This window comes from Varroa destructor, unplaced genomic scaffold, assembly GCF_002443255.2.
Source record: "Varroa destructor unplaced genomic scaffold, Vdes_3.0 BEIS01000004.1, whole genome shotgun sequence".
NCBI lineage: Eukaryota > Metazoa > Arthropoda > Arachnida > Mesostigmata > Varroidae > Varroa > Varroa destructor.
Genome location: NW_019211457.1, coordinates 18,560,391 through 18,580,202, shown reverse-complemented (window position 1 = coordinate 18,580,202; position 19,812 = coordinate 18,560,391). Strand labels below are relative to the sequence as shown.

At 41.1% G+C, this 19,812-nt stretch overlaps 3 protein-coding genes and 1 long non-coding RNA gene across 8 annotated transcripts; 3 read left to right on the top strand and 1 right to left on the bottom strand.

Annotated features, from left to right (window-relative positions):
- Window positions 1-730: 730 nt before the first annotated feature.
- On the top strand, window positions 731-14,106 carry LOC111249168 (L-fucose kinase-like). Of its 5 annotated transcripts, XR_015327423.1 has the most exons (11): window positions 731-954; window positions 8,604-9,086; window positions 9,458-9,629; window positions 9,889-10,004; window positions 10,226-10,411; window positions 10,565-10,688; window positions 11,074-11,159; window positions 11,522-11,731; window positions 12,031-12,240; window positions 12,575-13,085; window positions 13,359-14,106. XR_015327423.1 is itself a non-coding variant. In XM_086988582.1 (10 exons), exons 2-10 carry the CDS (start codon window positions 8,619-8,621, stop codon window positions 12,806-12,808), a joined length of 1,806 nt encoding a protein of 601 aa, XP_086844708.1. In that variant the 5' UTR covers window positions 731-954; window positions 8,604-8,618; the 3' UTR covers window positions 12,809-14,106. The 5 variants fall into 5 exon arrangements, 4 of the variants coding, with proteins under 4 accessions (XP_086844708.1, XP_086844710.1, XP_022658411.1 ...); XM_086988582.1 differs by having other exon boundaries at window positions 12,575-14,106; XM_022802676.2 differs by having other exon boundaries at window positions 732-954; window positions 11,537-11,731; window positions 12,575-14,106.
- LOC111249170 (EARP and GARP complex-interacting protein 1) lies at window positions 2,120-3,226 on the top strand. Its single transcript, XM_022802681.2, has one exon. The coding sequence runs from the start codon at window positions 2,120-2,122 to the stop codon at window positions 3,224-3,226; it is 1,107 nt and encodes a 368-aa protein (XP_022658416.1).
- Window positions 3,234-7,214, top strand: LOC111249169 (alanine--glyoxylate aminotransferase 2, mitochondrial). The gene has a single exon (XM_022802679.2). It carries the CDS (start codon window positions 5,091-5,093, stop codon window positions 6,528-6,530), a length of 1,440 nt encoding a protein of 479 aa, XP_022658414.1. The 5' UTR covers window positions 3,234-5,090; the 3' UTR covers window positions 6,531-7,214.
- Window positions 14,090-18,604, bottom strand: LOC111249172 (uncharacterized). Its single transcript, XR_002672813.2, has 2 exons — window positions 18,389-18,604; window positions 14,090-15,073 (listed from the first exon to the last, which is right to left on the bottom strand). It is a non-coding gene; the product is annotated as an uncharacterized LOC111249172 (long non-coding RNA).
- Window positions 18,605-19,812: the final 1,208 nt, after the last annotated feature.

Below are 19,812 nucleotides of genomic sequence, written 5' to 3'. Positions count from 1 at the left end.
TCCAAGTATTTTAACAAGTTAAATTTGAAATAAGGCTCTCAAGTATGGATTTATTTTGCAAAAAATGGTTCTTATAATAAGAAAACATTATAAGGAAGGCAAGATCTTTTCCTACCCAATATCGGTTGTACCTAGCTGCGGTCAATATACAGTATAATTAGCGGACGCAGAACACGAAGAGAATTTCACAATACATTTAAAAATTATTCTGTAGGGGAATGCAGCGTCTGCTTCCGGTGCGATGGGATAATAACGGGGTAATATAATTTAGGCAACATATTCGTAACGACATAATGTATTAAAATACTAGTGGCAATAATTAATTACAAAGTAACCTAGCCTAATGGGAGACAACTGACCCAAAATAAAACAGAAAAACTCCACAAAAGTGTTAAAAAAAGCACGATAAAAACAGGTTTTTATATTTGCGTAAGTGAAATGCATTTGTCCGATCCTTGATCTAAAAAGTTGCAGCATAATTAATATAATAATGCTAGTTATTTTAGGGGCCTAACAAATGGCCTACTGCTTTTAGCGCGACCTTTATTTATTACTAACTCAATTAGAAAAAAGCAACGTTGAAATTTAACACACAACTATTAACAATTCCAAAGAACCCCATCAACATACACCCTTATGTAACTTTTGCGTCTACCTTGCCTAATCTAGTTATTAAACATCATAGCGGTAAACTCCCTCCACTCGGCGAATGGATGCATTGTTGTTTATTTATGAACACCTTGCTCTCTGTCTCCAATAAGCCTGAGCGCCTCTCGATTGACAGGCATAGGGTAGCCGTACGATTCCTGTTTATTAGAAGTGTACTTGGCCCAAACCTGAGCGAGCGCATCAGGTGGGAGTTATATGCGTGTTGTAGATGTGACAGCGATCGTTCTGTCCCCTCTGTGATAGCAAAGAAACGAAGAGGATCAAGTTCAGTTGTACAACTGCTATGTGAGTGCATATATTCGCTATTAAGCTAATGGTATCTTTCACTTCGGTTACTAATGTCACAACAATCCTAATCGATTTCACATTTACTATCTATTCTACGTCTGTGATTTCCTTTGCGTTGCTCTCTCCCGATCGATTGTTAGGGTATCGAACTTCGTGCGATCGATATAAGCGTCAATAGCAGCTCCCGGTGAAGGCTTTTGGCTGTCGTGGACACTTCTCAGAGACACAATCAATAGTATTCGTGTAGAGTCGTACATTAATTTGGTATAGCGAGCTTTTACTTTTACGGTGGGCGGCCATCTTCTAAGGGAGGCTGGCGTTGCGAGCGATTTAAAAAACAAGCTAAATACTATACCGTATCGCAATTTACCTGGGCAACCGGATACGATCTGAAGTTCCGGGTACCGCTATATCAAGAATATATAATTATACTGCTACGAAAGTTACGTGTGAGCCCGCTAACCGCTAGTGGTAAATCTATGGTCCCAGCAGCTGTCTGCTCCGTGTGGCTCAGCAAAGTAAGCGGTGGATAGGGCATCTGCAAAAAGCCTCCCACTGCTCGGCAATCTTTTTCACTGTTTAGGTCCGACTTGTGTTTACTCGTGGATTCCAGCTGATGTCGTCAGCAGCTTTGGAAAGTGGCTAGGCACTCAACGATATTAGTCGACCCTGTGCTGATCGCGGCTCCACTGTCTTTCTACACAAAATATCTGATTGCAATTACCTATGAAAATGAATACATATGAACCCACAAAAGAGATAAAGAAATATGTTATCCGAAAATTGTTTTAAACTATTAGGTGTATGAAACCGTGTAAAGAACAGCTAACATGCCGTCATTTCTTTATGATACTCGCGTTTGTGCATCTGTGTATGTGTGTTTCTAAAGCCGCTATGACTGCCACCTCAGGCCGCCTCGTTAATCAAGTTCGGTACCGTAAAAGTTTGTGACGTCAATGATGACGGGGTCCGTATGGGGCCTGGCGATTTCTCTAAGTGATAGCAATGTACCTAGAAAATATTTTTTTAGGATAGTTATTTCGGGGACTTTCCGACCTAAGTATGCTTCTGACTTTTGTTTGGGCCGAATAAATTGGGAAACGAGAAAAATTGTTTTACTTGAAGGATAAACTTTTTTCACAATTTAGTAATCAAACTCAAGATGACGGAGGCAGCTCTAATTCAAGGGATCGAGTTGCACGCTCGCACTCTTGTTCCGTACAAAGAAGTTGGTAATGTAGAAGAACAGAACACGTTTCTCGTTGGAACCCAGTCGCTTCGTAGTGATAATCATATTCATCGACTAACCTACGATGACGATAATCCTAATTCCCTGCAAAAGAAAAGCTACCCACACCCGCTTGGTGAGATCTGGCATCTCGCCGCGCAACCTGAATCGTTTCTAATTGCCACCTGTTTCAATCGGGTAACAGCTGGGGGTGGCAGCTGCGCAACGGGGGGCGCAATCCACCGGCTGGACAATGACGAGCTCGAGTTGCTCTACGAGATTCAACCGCCCGGAGAGGTTGGCACGGAGGTTCGCCAGATTCAATTCCAACCTATTATGTCGGCTGGAGGGAAGTCGTTTGCTGCGCTGGTTGACTGTCAAGCAGTATTCTACGACGTCGATTCGCAAAAAATGACGCAGTACACGAAAATCGAAGCGAAGAATACGCTGAAGACGTTTGCCTTCGGTTTCAACCCACCCGGCGACCTGTTGGCATTGAACAGCGATTCCACTCTTCGCGGTGTCGATGTTCGCTCGATGGTTGAATGCTGGACGGTTCCTAACGCTCACACGAATCAGATACGTAGTCTCGACTTCAATCCGAATCGACCCAATGTTCTAGCCACGGCTGGAGATGATTGCGCCGTGAAGTTTTGGGATCTTCGCAATCTCGAACGACCAGTGGTTAGCATGAGGAACCATTCGCACTGGGTGTGGAGTGTACGGTTTAACCCGTACTACGATCAGCTGGTACTGACTGGCAGTTCCGACTCGAAGGTGTACTTGCTACGGGTTGTTAGTGTCTGCTCAGATGAGGCCGATCTGGATCAGGAGCAAAATGAAGAAATTCGAAGCAGAAAGAGCATTAGCAAGGGCAAGCCAAACGATATCCTCTTGGAGGCGTTTGATGATCATGAAGACTCCATCTATTGTACAGAATGGGCACCGCACGACCCCTGGATCTTTGCGTCGATTAGCTATGATGGAAGATTGGTTATTAATCGAGTACCAAAAGAAGAGAAATTTGGCATCCTCTGCTAATTCAAGTTGCATAATATATTATCGTTGATTTCAATATAAGGGTTCTTACCTTTCAATAACTTGGCAATAAATTATTTCGATGTTTATTCCCGTATATATTTAGGTTGTCTCTCGTCGTGGTTTAGCCTTTCGAGACATACATTTTATAATTAAATATATTAAAAAACCAGAAATTTATCAACAAGGTTTAATTACTAGAAGGAAAGGATGTAGAAAATTGATATTATTTTCTACAAAATAATAGCAATACATCGTCGACAGATAATGATTCCGGATTTACCGATAAACAAACGCTTTTTTCCCCCTGAAAGTGAGTTTTGGCCGGCGTGTAACGTGGCTGAAGCGCGTCATTTGATTTTGAACTGACGGAAAATTATACCAAGAATATGCTAGTCCGACGCACAGTTGTTAGTATTGTATTACAACTTTTGTAACTTTGCTGCGCTTTTTTCGACTCAGTCATTTTGTCAAATACAAAACCTTATACAAAAAAACAAAGTGAAATAACAACAAGAAAAAATTATCGTGTCGATCACAGACAACAAATTGTCATATTACCAGAGGCGCTTTTGAATTTGTCATTTTTCTCAAGGAGTCTCAAGCTTTTCGGGTGTTTGTATGTTCGTTGCAGTACTTCAGACGGCTTACTCTTAGCCCAAAATAATGGGTTCTATATCTATGCCCAGATTCAATTTTATGCTTCTATGTATCTTAAATTTACCAAGCGAAAACGTTACCCACGTCGCTATTACCAGAATCTTGTTAAGAACATGTTACGCAAGTACCACCTCAATACGGCTCACGTGTTCATAGGCACAACATAGATGTTGCACTTCATAACAGATACAAAAAATCTCCTTCATTTAATTGTAAGTTTTTAGATCAAATCATAATTTAGTGTGTTCTGTAATTATTATGGGAAATTTCAGAAGGTGACGCTGAGTGGATTTCAGAGTTTATGTAGTAGAATTAGATGGCTTAGAATATAATTTACTGTATTTACTGCAATAATTAATATAATAATAATACATTTCCCTGGCGAAGTTCTTTCGCTTTTTTCATCTGGCCAAAGCTCCGTTGTGCCGCTTCGTTGGCACTACCGCAAAAGCAAGAAATCTCTATGATATTTTAGTATCTACTTCTGTTGGGGGAAAATTGAAGCCTAAACCATCAGTCTTTCAAAACTCTATCTATCTATGGTTGTTTTGTCATATGTCGTATTTATCGGTTGACCATTGAAAATCCTTGAGGTCCTTCGTAAGTGAACATGTAATCTCGTATTTATGTCGGTAACCCAATATAGGGGGCGGACGCGGTCCGCGAATACAAAATACGGCAATTGACAATCACGCTCGTCTTTGGTCGATGTTTCATAGCTGGCAGCTTATCTCATAGTTTTTCCTCACTTTGTCTCTGTGTATGTGAATGATCGACGGTTTCTAAATTGTGTGCTGGAATTACTGGTTTGCGCCTGCTCAGCATTGTCAAGGAGCCAATGTTTTTACAACATTAAACCCCCATGCCAATATTAAGCCAACACAAGTCGACTCTTTTTCACATGCGACGTTCGAACGATGTCTTCTTATATTGTCAACCGCCAGTTTAGGAGAGACAATGTTTTAAACGACGACGGCGGCGTTGTAACATAACGTCAGCGAGCAGATGTAAGCGTATGAGCAGTGAAAACATCCTTCATTAGAACGTCCGTTTTCAATACTTAGTGCAATTTTGTGAGCCATCAGTAATGGATTCTATAGATGTACCCGCTAAGCCTTAAATAAGAAAATCAAGATTGACACGGACAGATATTTTGATTTTACAATCGGTCGGATAAGAGACAAGTGATAGACTGAAAGTGTACAAAATGTGGCGTTTTTCATTATCCATGCGTCGGTTGGCAACAATGCCACCATGTAACTTCAAGCCAGAAACTTACCACGGGCCGAGAGCTAGCGAGATATTGGCGCAGCGAAGGAAGTACCTCAACCCTTCGCTCACATTGAACCTGTTCTACAGTCGTCCATTATACGCTACTCAGGGCCACATGCAGTGGCTGTGGGACGAGGAAGGTCATCGATATTTGGACATGTTCGCCGGAATTGTCACCGTCTCTGTAGGCCACTGTCATCCGAAGGTGACAGCAGCAGCGGAAAAACAACTGCGTACGCTATGGCACACGTCGAACATATACCTTACTAGGCCTGTTCATGAATTTGCAGAGAGACTGACATCAAAACTACCAGGTGATCTGAAAGTATGCTACTTTGTAAACAGTGGTTCGGAAGCCAACGATCTGGCGATGGTGTTGATGAGAGCTCACACCGGCGCATGGGATGTCATCTCTCTGAGGAACGCCTATCATGGCATGAGCCCATACTGCTCTAATCTTTGCGCGGTGTCGAGCTACAAGAGACCTCAACCAGGTAATTTTGGTGTGCATCACAGCATGAACGCGGACCCGTATCGGGGAGTGTGGGGTGGTCGAGCCTGCCGGGACGGACCGGTACAAACTGATCGACAATGTACCTGTCCCTTGAATTCGTGTCATGCCGCTGATTTGTATGCCAGCCAAGTAAAAAACCTGCTTGAACACTCAACTCCTAAGAAAGTCGCAGGATTTTTTGCCGAAAGCATTCAAGGCGTTGGTGGAACGGTCCAGTTTCCAAAGGGATATTTGAAGCAGGTCTATGAGATGGTCCGTGCCAAAGGCGGACTGTGTGTTGCTGATGAAGTCCAAACTGGGTTTGGCAGGCTGGGAAGCCACTACTGGGGTTTCGAAACACACGATGTTATTCCTGACATCGTTACGATGGCCAAAGGCATTGGAAATGGATTTCCATTAGCCGCTGTCGTTACCAGACCTGCCGTCGCAGCTGCGCTAACGGAGGCAAACTACTTTAATACATTTGCCGGAAACCCATTAGCATCTGCCGTCGGCTGTGCGGTCCTTGACGTTATCGACGAAGAAAAACTGCAGGTCAATTGTACGAACGTGGGGACTTATTTACTGTTAGAACTCAACAAATTAAAGGCTCATTGTCAAACAGTTGGAGATGTGCGCGGCAAAGGATTGATGATTGGAGTTGAGTTAGTGACGAATCGTGAAACCAAACAGCCGTTGGAAGCAGATAAAATGTTGAAGATTATGGATCGAAGCAAGGAAATGGGTTTACTAATTGGTCGCGGTGGAAACAATGGCAACGTCATTCGTATTAAGCCCCCAATGTGCGTCACGAAACAAGATGCGGATTTTACTGTTGAAGTGTTGGCAGAATGTCTCGCATACATCGAAAAGCAACAATAGAAGAACTCGTGTTCTTAACGAACGAATAGGTCGCATTATTGTCGATCATTTACGCAAATACACATGTGTCTAGCGTGTATATCTTGAGTGCTAGTTTGTTTCTAGATTAGTTTAAAACTAGTTTTATGTATTTTGCTTTCTAGTTACTTCTTGCCGAGATAGAATGATATTTTTTAATATGCCACGTCTTGCACGAACTTTTGTTTGACAAAGTATTCTACAGCTAGTGGCCAATTCTAAAAAGGCGGACACAATAAACGGTAGTTACCATATTTCCACTACAGGACTATATTGTAAATATATAACCATTTACCAGACGTACCGCCCACGGTTTATACGATCCATGTAATGCTATGTATAATCAATATAAGTACAATACTATCATGTGTATTTCGCTTTAAATAAAAAAGCAAAGATTTCATAGCCATTTGGATATCGACTGACTGACTGGCTGAGTTAAACAAATCAAACTCCAGAAGAATACAACGTATACCTTCATGTACGATTTTGTACGATGGTATGAGCTGACGAAGGAAAACTGTTATTGAATTTAGGAATATAACATTTACGTACGTGTTGCGTAGAATCTTAACGGATTGCCTATGCAGCGTGCAAAGACTAGACAATATCAGGACTGTAATTAATTGGTGCGAGGAAATAAATCAAGCTAAACTCACTTGTAAACCTCTGCGTTATTAATTGTCACGATCAAGTAAGTCAAGACAGGTCATACATAGAAAATAGCATAACAAAAATATCAGTACGGTGCCTTGAGGATGAGGAAAAATGATAAACAATCTACTGTGCAGCCTTGCTTACGCAGATAAAAACTACACCATTCGAATGAATGAAGAGTGACATTTTATATAGCTTCAAATGCTTTGTAGCCACACTATGGAAGATTCATTTTCCTATGATTTCTAAACCTTTGCATGTGTCTAGGAAAATAATTCATTACATAGATCCTAGCGGTGCTTAATAGCCTGAGCGCATGGAAGGTATCTATAGACCCACACACATATAATCCCATTCACAATGAAGCAAACAACTATGCTTTGCCGGAGAAATTGAGTCTGGTCTTTTGTTTTGGGTCTTAAGGGGCTTCCAGACAGATCGTTGAGGGCAGAAGTTCTTTAGCGTTATTCTACTTAGGGTAAAATATCTATATTTGTAAAAAAATATATGATCATTTTGTCGCTGGGTTAGCATATGGTTAGAAGTGCAACAATTTTGACTTTTTCCGAATACGGCTACAACGGAAGCTATAAGGTGCTATTCGACTACCATTTGTCTTTTCGACTGTCTTGCTCTCTCCTTCCTCTATTGTCGCTTTGCTGACTGTTGCTTTTTCCGGTAGGCCTCCGATAAGGTGAGCGAATAGAATAGCGGCGTCTGTATACGCTGTATATAACAATAGCATAGGAACAAGATTGGCTGTGGTCTTTTGGTTGAAAAAGAGGACCTATATTTCATAGATTTTACTGCAGTTAGAAAAGGCTGCTTAAGGTCGTAGGCTGCTGTGAAGGCAAATATCTAGAGGCAGGATGTAGTGTCTGTAAACATTATCGGCACGTTAATGTTTTAAAAACGATGAAGCTCTATTACTTAGTATTAAATAGTAACACTAGTCATTATGTCAGCTTCGAGCTTTTTGCAAACAAATTTATTTTGTTTGCGCCCATTGTGCGACCCGCCGCTGTATCAACGTAGAGATTCAGTTATTACACACATATAAAGCGGGCAAGTAGTACGAGTATTATAGGAGGCACTTTTTTTTAGAGGCGCTTTGCAAACTTTACAAATGTTGTTTTTATTCGCAGAGAGTAACTAAAGAGCTACCACTAGAAAGTAGACACTTCCAATGAATTCTGTAACATAACTAGCGAACACAGGGCGCGTAGTAAGCATTGCATTTTCAATTGAGTCATTCATCATTTGATGTAAGCTTTGTACTTTTAAGAATCTACAGACATGATTATAATCTTGATAACCGCTTGACAAGATGCTACAGAAATATATCTATTATCCAGAGTTTTCTCTACTTTCACATCTGTGCAATTCATTTGATTGCAGTGGGTCGCATGTGCGATGATCGACGAGACCAATGAAGCGGAATGCGGAAGTGATTTGGTTGGAAAGTTCAACATTGGAGAAGTGGATGAACACCACAGAGAGACTCAACTTTTCCCGCTGTCGCCGGCACAGGGCGTAATCGGGGTTAAGGGTGACGACACCACAGTTACGCCGAAGGTCTACACCAACACTGAACAAAAAATCGACGACGTTGAACCCAAAATTGAAGTTACGCTTGGACGTGAAAACGACGTCACCTCCGAACCGAAAGCCGACATCCTTCTTGAACCTAAAACCGACGCCAATGCTGAGTCCATCGTTGACGCCGGCGCCATCGACAACATTCGTGAAAACAATAACGATAGCAATAACAATAATAGCGAGAACAACAACGTACATTGCACCGCGCTCAATCATAACGGCAGTGGCGACGGCAGCAGTAACATAAGCAGCCACTGTCGCGAACAACAGACTTTACAACAGGTGAGCAGTATGATAATATTAACACATATAGTACATCCTATCATATGACCACCGTTACGGGCTGGTATTTATCACTTTTCGTACGTACAACGAAAATTGTTCAGCCGTAACTGTATTCAAGCACTACTGAAGTGGAGTCCATGTGTGTCCGATGTCCGGTTTTATTCGAAGTAGCTTATGGTATCAACAGTGGTCCTTGAACTTAACAAGGCTCGGGTAAGCTTCAATGCTTTTAATCATAATCAATGGACAAATATAAATTTGCGAAAAATTTTATTTTCATAAAATTTGTGGTCTGTACGTTTTGTTGTTACTTCTGCAATCTTCGATTCTTTGTGGGCGATTGTTTGTATTACGGTTTCGTATCTTAGATGAAAACTATAGACTCGGGCAATGGCTTTGTGAGCGCAAGCACTCTTTTAGCGGATCTACCTTTTACGCAGAAGGAGTCGTTATCGGGAAAACTTGACCCTAGCATTAAGGAGTCGATAAGAAAAAATGTCGTTAAAACGCTAGACACACTACAAATCATCAAAGACCATGGTAAGAATACGGCAACAACAAACATTGCTTACCAAGTTTAGCTCTTCAGACATGCACCAACAGGTGAAACGTTGTTTAGCTTATCTAATATATGGTAATTAATATGCTGCACATGTTTATTACCGTTTCATGTACAACACTTAATATACTTTTATATATATATTCATATACATATAGGTTTGGTACTTGTCACCGTAAATATGCCCAATTCCTTTTCTTTGTTCCTAATGATATTGCTCCTGTCGTTGACGCAATGCAGATTTTGTCCCGAAATTGGACAACGTTTGGGTGGAAGCTTATTGTCCGGCGCGAATCGATCTCTACGGTGGCTGGACGGACACGCCCCCCGTGTGTTACGAAATGGGAGGCTCTGTGGTATAGATGTTTTCTGTACAAAAATCGAACTTACTGCTGATTTATTTTAGTCCTGGTTCCTTTAGACGGCAGGTTCAGTACGCTCCTTGTTACGCTTGATGTCGTAAATTATTTAATACGGTCTTATGGCTATAAAATACTACTGGTATCTTTCTTCTGATCACTTGATCTTAGCGTGTTCGATGATAAAGCTAAATCTATAAAGGAACTTTTGTTTTAAGGTAAACATGGCAATTCTAGTGGACGGCACCCATCCGATTTCCGCGAAAGCTCGCCTAACTTCGCAACATTCAACGATCCGGTTGACGTTACTAGAAAGAAACTTATCCGAAAAAATCATCTTAGTCGAAAATATGCAACAACTTATGGATTTTCTCAATCCCCTCGGTCAAGGAGCGCTCTTGAAGGTGCGAGCAACCAACATAGTTCTTAAGGGTTTAACGAGTTTAGTTCATAATCTATAGCGATTAGCAATGCTCGTGCATTACGGTTACATGTGATGGCGCCGTATGAAACGTAATCTACCGGACTTGTTTTCCGTCTTTTGGCACATCTTTCAGGCTTGTGTTATAGCGTGCGGAATACTCAAGTCTAATCGAGATTTATCGGAACAGCTTAAGGAAGAATTTGGAGGAGGGCTAGATATCGTCTCTGCATCGCATCTTCCACACGGTAGTGGACTTGGTGAGAATCTAAGGTAGCCCGTGTAACACGGTTGTTTGAAAAAAGCAATTGAAAGAGATGTATGACGGTAACGAGAAACGCCGGTTTACTCTTTCTAATATTTGATTTCATAAACTATCGGCTAAAGTAGCTTTTAATGTGAACAAGGGACAATGTATATGCGTCTAGAAGAAAGATGAGCGGCAAAATGTAGGAGCCGCCGATTTTTAATCATTTTGTCTGTGCCGCTTGGTGAGATTCAAAAACAATTTTAATATCTTCTGTTGTTTTTCTAATCTTTAACATGATTCGCATTACCTTTTGAGGTTAGGTCCGAATTTGAGTTCGCAAATACTCTCCTAACTTCCTTAGCACGGCTTCGATTTTGTTCTTTTTCGTTCGGCAGGAACCAGTAGTATTTTAGCGAGCGCCATTTGTGCCGTTGTGTGGACGGCTACTGGGCGTCTTTACGATCGGAGTTGCCTACTACATGTGCGTATTCCAGTGTGAACTGAGCATCATTGTCGTGCGCAGTTTTAGCGCATTTTTTGTCTTTTGGTCTGATTTTTTTGTCTGACATTTTTTGGTTTCAGCCCTGTAACAATCGACACGTTTCATTTTATGTAGAGATATTATACGATAGTCAATTCGAAAAATGTCGATGTAAGTTTTACTAGGTAATTGGCATGACTTTGTTACATAACTAGAACTGAACCGTTTATTTGTATATTCTGGTAAACCACACAAAAGCATTATGTACAGGATAATATGGTTGATACATTTCCTACAAGAAATGTATCGACCAACCTGTTTCGGCGGTTAATTATCGATTCGATTGATTTGCAAACTGCAAGTTTTTCGTGTCAAAGGTCGTGCTGGCAGTGGAACAGCTTCTAACAACTGGCGGCGGTTGGCAAGACCAGGTTGGAGGACTAATTGGCGGACTTAAGAGAGGCTTCACGAAGCCCGGCCTGCCTTTTCGGATCCGATGGGAGCCTTTGCCTATCGAGGAAACCTTTCAGGAGCTCATCGAGCGTCACTTCGTGCTCATCTATACTGGCAAGGTACTATAAGTATGCTTATATTTAAGAACCGATTCTTAAATTTTAGAATGTTGTTACAGCATTCCGCTTATTAACCAGCTAGTAATTTTAAAGCTTAATCGTTCTTTAGCTGTTCTTAGGCTAAGGTTTTTCGATCTTACACAATATTCAAGTATGGGATCCTAGTAGGTGAGCTCTGCCGGAATTCGCGTAGTCTGGTTGGATAGAACTGAAACTACGTGTGGGGTTTATCTCATCTTCACCAGATATTCGCATGTTGAGTTCATGTACGTTGTCACATATGTCCTCTCTGCGGATAGGTTCGATTGGCGCGCAATATCTTGGACGTCGTGCTCTCTCGGTGGCATTCGAATTGTCCAACAATGCACGATGCATTTCGACGTTTGCACACGGGCTCGATGCAGATGCAGGGGGCTGTAAAGATGAGGGATCTTGGCACTATGGCTCGCCTTTTAAGTGACTACTGGCAGCTAAAGAAGAAGCTGGCTGAGGGAAGCGAACCGCCCGAGGTACATTTACGAGACTAATGTTAGAAGCTATAGACCAAGTAACGGATGGGTGCTTACCCAGTAGAAAAATATGCACTAGTTCTCCCCATTAGAAAATTTTTTAATTCAAAGTAACTATATCTGCGTTTGTTTACGCACAAGTATTAGACTTGTTTGGTCTCTCAATGAGTCTTCTCTAATTTCCACTTTATCCATACCCAGTTCTGCTATGTCCTACGTAAATATTATGGGCGAGTCTTTTCGAGAACAGACCACTACGGTGTTCTATTCGCATATCAGAAAAGAGCCATATCTGTTTTGCTAGCGTTGTAACACTATATTATTTCTATTACAGGTTGGTCAGGTAATTCGAGCAATCGAACCTCTCTGCCTAGGCTATTCACTGCTTGGAGCTGGTGGGGGTGGATTTCTTGTTGCCATCACGGCGAGTCCTGACGCTCATTTAGCGATCATGCATGAGCTAACGGCCAAACGACAGAACCAGTTAGGTGGCGTCTCGGTTCACCGAGTCACGATGGACACTCGTGGCATTCTTGTATACCGAGACAGTGCATCGGTTAGAATTTAATCGAATCGACCGGCCGGAAATACTCGACATGGACACGATGCACTGTTAAACACCCGTCCAGGAAATGTAGGAAAACAGCGATTCCTAAAGGAAACGTAGAAAAACCTGCTTTTGGAAAAGTAAAGTCATTCCAACGTAAACAAAGTTCCGACTGATTCGACAATGTACACAATCTAGCTGCGTCGACGACTATACAGGACATTATCATCTATTAAAAGGAACTCTTGCGTACAGATGCGATTCTAACCAAAGCGGCGTTGACAAACATCGGAAAAATGTAAACACTTCAAATCCGATTTATTATTGTGTATATATTTGTTTATGCCTCAATTCGTAACTGAAAGCTACCGCTTGATGAATGACAGGATTGCGAATGCTATCGGATACGACTATATAGGCACAAAATTAATGGCTTGCTTATGAACATAGCCAGGTGGCGAAACAGGCTATGTGACATTTTGCGCTATTTGTAAGTAATCTAATACCAAAGTGAATTATATATATATATATATATATATATATATATATATATAATTTTTTTTTGTTTTAGATATGATATCCCAATTGGCGTTACAAGTATTGTATGTATGACCGAAGTGACGCAATCCCAACGAGTGTGTACAACGAGGTCAAATCGTTATCAGAGATCTATCCGTAGCTGCATTATTGCTATATTCATCTATGAAGAAAGCTGTGGACTAAATTATAACTTTGTATTTTGTTTGATTGTGGAGTGTCTCTCGCCTCATGATATTACACAATATTGTATCACAGCATATATTTTCAAAGTGTTTGTACGGTATGAGTACCAGACAGGGTATCTCTCAAGCTCTGCTCCAAAGACAGCACACTGTCATGTTAGTCCGGGTACCGAAAGGTTTTGAGCCTTCACGAAAGGATCTTACTGGTAATGGGTCAGCGACAGTTGAGAGTATAGTATGCATCCATGGATTTCCTTTATTAATACTGTCTATAAATAGATTTGTGTCCTAACAAGGTGAACGTTATGTAATTGATATCGCATATTTAGGTGGAGATACTAGGTAACAATTATTTTAGGTTAGAAAAATATATTTATCATTACAACAGAACTATTTTCTGAAGGCTCATGTCAAGCTGCGTGAATTTCTAAGGGTAGGTAGAACATGCTTGGTAAACAGGAGAAAAATATAATTTCGTTTACTGAACCAAGAAAAAGATTAAAAATATCTTTCTTATTGGTTAAATCTCATATCATTGTTCTGGTTAATGTTGATCACTTATAATAAATGACGACCTCGCTTATCACTCGGTGATCACATTCTGGTATATTTATTGTGGATTATAAGGTATTTTTGAAGCCTTCAGATTCATGTATTTATTGCCTTATTATTTAGTCTCGGATAATACAATTACAATTTATTAAAATTTACAGGCCTTAATTTTTGTGCATTCAAATTTATCTCTTAGTTTATCTTTAATTACCAGGGGGTCTGCGGCTTTTTTAGGTGGCAGGTAGTTAAACTGCCTACGTATATGTCTAAATAAAACAAATACTACTATATTTGCATAATTATATACTGCAGTCAGGCGCGTTTTACTCCGCACGCATTTTATTTGACAGCGTTCGGTATTATCAGCGTCAGGTATGAAACAAAATGAACGACACGATTTATTTGCGGCTTATCTATACATGTTACTAACAGTGTGTACGCTATAGGGAGATGGCTGTTGTAACAGCCAGAGAATCTAATTAGAGATTTGAATGAGCTCAGGGAACGATTTTCGTACTCCATTTTAGTTCTATAGTATTTTAAATTTATGAATTCTTAGTCAATTTCTACTTATAACCGAGAAATGCTAAAAACGAAGATTTTTGCGTGTCTTCCGTGCGGCTCCGTCCCTCGCAAGGGCCAATATTATCGCGTCTTGCAACGGCTACCAACTGACCACCTGCTGCACGCCATCGCCGTAATTCTACAACGGTGCGAGCACTCTTGCATTCTTGCCCGTCAACGTTCTACGTAGCCGACGTCTTCGCTTTGTGGAGCTTAGATCTGATGACTTCGGATGGTAACCTTCGAAAGGTACGGCGTGCGTCGCGTCACCCTTGTCAGTGACGCCCTCTTCCGTCCAAGCCCTCCTCCTAATTCCGGCTTCGTTGCTGGCGACCACATGAAACACGACCTGATGCCGCTACCAGCACTAACGGTTGCCTCGAAGACCTGCTTCTTGCGACGATTAGACCTCTAGCCGACTTATCTTTTACCGTAATTTAACCAGTAACTAAAATTAAAAAAAAAAAATGATAAAAAAAATGAAAATAAGTCCTCGAATATGAGCTGGCCAGTGTCATGGTTAGGTCAGTTACACAAAGGTGGTCGAGCGCGCACTCCATCGAGGTCACTAACTTGTGAAAGACTAGACCGTTTTTTGGAGACTGAAATTATAACGGCTGGGGCCGTTATATCCCAATTGCCTTCTTGACCCTAACGATATATACCTCATATTACTACAGTCAGTAACAATAATACACGCTAAGTTTTTGCAAGTATATAACCGTTGTGCTATGCTCGTCGCAATAATGACAGGCAAAAGCTTTGTGAATACTACTGCAAACTGTGAGAAAGATGAAGCACATCCAAATAAATTTGTCTGAAATTATATTTACCTATAGTAAACGTAAGCCAGAACTGGCTTTGCTATTCTACGATAGGTTCATGAGATTTTTTTGTTATCGGCCCCCTTTAGCAATGGAAGTCCACCCACCTCCAATTGCGTTAATAGGTTAAGGGATCTTAATCCTATATGTCGTGAATAGGATTAACCGCGCGCGAGCAGGTGAAGTTTAGCTGCTCTTTATGTCTGCTCTGATAATGAAAGTTACTGATATATGCATACCATGGTATTAAATAAAAAAAAAAGTTTAAAAATCCAATAACTGATTTAGTAATAATAATAATAATAATAAATAACGAGATTCAAGGATTAAATTACCCAACATATGAGTTTCTTGAAGTATTTATTTTTAAGATTTGACTGAATTTAATTTTTAGTATAACTACTATGTTCTACGGTGTTGAACATCGAAATCCTTTAGCTGCCCAAAAGCAGTTTGTTGACACCGAACTCCTATCGAATTTCTTAAAAAAGTAACATTACTTCTGGTTAAAATCCTATATACAAGGGTATGGTAGAAGGAAATAATGGACCTTGTAATAAAGATCAAGAGCATTTTAGGATAGGCATACTTACAGTTATCCTAGAAGAACTTATTCTTTAATTACGATTTGGCTGGCGGTACCAATTATCTATAGGAAGTCCACCTATATGGTCCTCAATAAAGGATCGTCTTTGTTTTTTGGAGATCTACGCTTATCTAATATCGGTATTCGATCTCGAAAATGAAATACAGCCTTTACATTGTACTGGTTAAATCAATTTTCTCAGCTTGGTAATGAGTAAATAATTGCGGCACCGATCTCGCTACCCAGCTACTATTCCTAAACCCCTAAAGAGATACTAGTCAAATTAGACAAACCGGAATGTTTTGTCGGCAAACGTCGCTCGTTAGTACTTTCGCGCAAGTAAGTTCGCGACAAGACTCTCAGCGCATAGCAACCGCTCCCTGCTTTTACGAGCTTGTCGTATTTTTTCCGCAATTTATGAAGCTATAAATAATTTATTATTATTGTTATATTTCGTATCTTTTTTGCGATATGAATTTTAGAAGTAAGCTTGCGCAAGTAGTACTTTCAGGTGTTTTGTTTAGCGCAAAAGAATATGACAATACATTTATGACAAGAAACTTTGCCTGTTTTAAACATGCCCATATACCTCTCTGTGCTTAGCCCTTTCGATCTGATGGAGATGACGTCTTTGACCGAAGTATCGACAAGATAGTCTGCATCAATTTAGGTGGGTCAACTGAGGCATGATAAACCGGAAATGCAGGCTTTACCAGCCACACCTTGAAGCACCCAAGTGTATTCCAGAGATTTGTGCCCTTTGAAACTGCTACGGTATTGTAGAATAAATAGGCGTTAAAAATCTGTATATCATAGATACAATTATATCCAGTGGGGGTAATAATAAACTGTGATGATATGTAATTCGAATAATGATATTTGCTGTTAAAACTACTACGTAAATGGTGGTCCTCCATACGAGTAGCACAGATGCCAATACACTTAGATAGCTTGCAGAATCTTCTTGAGGCATGCGTTCGGTTTCAGCGTTGCTTTCATATTAGTAAAGATCGTGATATGAGATAAGTAATCAAAGCTAGCCTCAAAGACACGACAAAGTGTAGTTTAGAGTCATGCTATGAGCTATGGCATTCGCTTGCAATAATCCTGAGCCGAGTAGATAAAAAATAATAATTATTTTAGATAAAAAAACGGAGCTGGCTTCATCCAAAGCATAACTGTGACTTCATCGAACTTCGATTACTTTTTATTTAGAATTACTTCGATTGTTCTAAATTAGTAGACATTTCAACAAGATAGCGGTGTTCCTCCGGCCGGTGATGCGCCAGTTTTTATTTTGATTTTTTTTTTTTAACTTCAGTCGCAATGCAAAGCTTCAGCAAAAGAGTACACACTTCATTGGCATAAATGCCTACTGCAAGACAACCAGTTCGTGTGCTGAATAAGACGTATCTAAGATAGCTTTATTTAGGTCTAAAGTCTCGACAACTTGCCTAATATATGATATCGTACGTGATGTCGCGTCTATTTGACATTTGTTTAAAGGTACCCACAACGGACTCGAAAGTTCTGTTCGAAACAGGTTTTTCTGAGAAGGGCGCTCACGAACCAAATGCTACTTTCCCCAATTTCATTAACAATAATTTCAAGGTGATCTATTTGCAATACATCCTAGACATAGTTCCAAATAGAATGATTAAACCTCGCTCTAGTGTTTTGACGATTTGTTGCATCTGATAACGTTTAAGATAGCCAATTCTTATAATGCTTTAATCAAATAATGAATTACGAATGCAAGGGTTATTCGAACCGGGACTTCTGGTAAGCACATCATCTTCGCTGTTATATTTCTGTATTGACCTTGTTTATTTTCACGATGAGTTGTATAAGCGGTATTAGCTCTTATGTATCAATTAATTAAAACATCTCATTATCATACCAGAAGCACTTCGGTTTTATCATAACTAATGGAGCCACTTGTCCTTTGCGTAGCAATTACAGCTCTATGAACTAGACGCTACCTGCAACTGGTACCTTTCATCCTTTGTGTACGCTACCTTTATTCGGCATTTCGAACCTTTGTCAGCGACGGGCCTGTTGTGCATTGACCTAAATGCTTTGAGTTTTATGTTCGGCACTGCTGTTAACTATACTGTTAGACGGCTGGCTCCCAGCATAAAACAAGGTGCGACTACGCCCTATACATGTACTGTTATGCCTTTCTAAGATTAGCAGTCAATACGTTACCAAGTAAGCTATCACGGGGTGCATTGATCAGCACCTACTAACCTAGATCCAACTGCCTCCTGCATAATCTTTGCTTTTGGAGGGTAACGGGGCAATCTGGTTGGGCTGTAGGGTTAGTTTCTAGCAAAGAACAAAAAACGCTTACCATCAGTGCGCTGCTGATTCGGTAAAGATCATTAGCAGTAAACAAAAAAGTTATCTATATCACATCTATAGCTATATCAAAAAGATTATCAATATCAGCACTATTACTATGACGTTGACACACAGCACCCCTCCAAAAAACATAGTGGAAGACATAGTGGCCATAAAGAATAACAGACTAGATGGGCTTCAATAGTCAGATAGTTTGCCTTTCCACACGCACCCAGGATCGGACCCAGCCAAGTGCTCATTATAGGGCGACCAACAAACGCTTTGCCCCGTGCGTGTCTATAGCCAACACGCATGCACTGTTTCTGGACTAGATGGAGGAGTCAAGGCAGCGTTCGTAGCATCAGCAGCATCAGTATCAAAAATAATCGCAGTGGTGACCATGACACAGCCGCGGCGGCAGTGGCGGCTGTTCGCGGCGACGCCGTAGATTTGGTGGCGTCCGTCGATGGCGCCACCAGCCGCTGCCTCAGTGTACTCCCTCGTAAACCGCCCGGAGCTCGGTTTCCGTCGCATCCAACGAAGATCACCGGCATCATTTTTGCAGCCGCAGGCGCTGTATCTTTCGACGTATACCTGTCAACGTATCGCCGTATCGTAGCAGCAGCATCATTAAAAACAACGTAGAGCCAGGCAGAACTGCAGCGGACGCTGCCGAAAGGGTCCTGAGCGGCAGCAGTAGCAAAAAGAGCAACAGTGGCGATAAGGAGAGTCGCAGCAACCAACAGGGAGCGACGAACGCGGCTCCTGAACAAGAAGCAGAACTGGAACATGCATAGAACCTCACTAATAAACAGACATACACGCATAGAAATGACATAGGGAAAGAGTCTGGTGCTTGAGAATTTTTGCAAAATATTCGGAGAGATACTGGGGAGCCCTAGACAAAACAAGTTAAGCAGCTGACAACTTAATCATTGTGTTGACTGGAGAGGTACGGTCGTGTGGTCCTTCCCCTCAGGCTTGCACATTCACACAAAGAGAATCACTACGCAATCGTCGAATACGATAAGTAACATAACGAAGAACGCAGCGTGAACGTCAAATGCAATAATCTCATACAACAAAGTAACAGGGACGACAAAGCAAGCAAAGGCACGAGCTGTGTGCCTGATTTGAAGCTGACCCATTAAAGCTCTGTATAAAAAAAGCTGTCAGCAGTGTTGTTCGTTGACATCTTCGAGTGGTTGTTTCTTCCCTATTTGTGTGTCTGCGTGTCACGTTCTCTATATAGAGAAATCCAGTGGGTGAGCGTGTGTGTGTGTGTGTGCGAGTGCGTGTGTCTGCATGTATGTGTGTATGCGCGTCTATTGTTTGTCTTCGGCTCATTCAGTACATGCGGCACTTATGGTGACCGCAGCTGCTCTACCTATCGATCCACTTCGTTTGGTTGATGGACGGTGGCGCGCAGAGGTG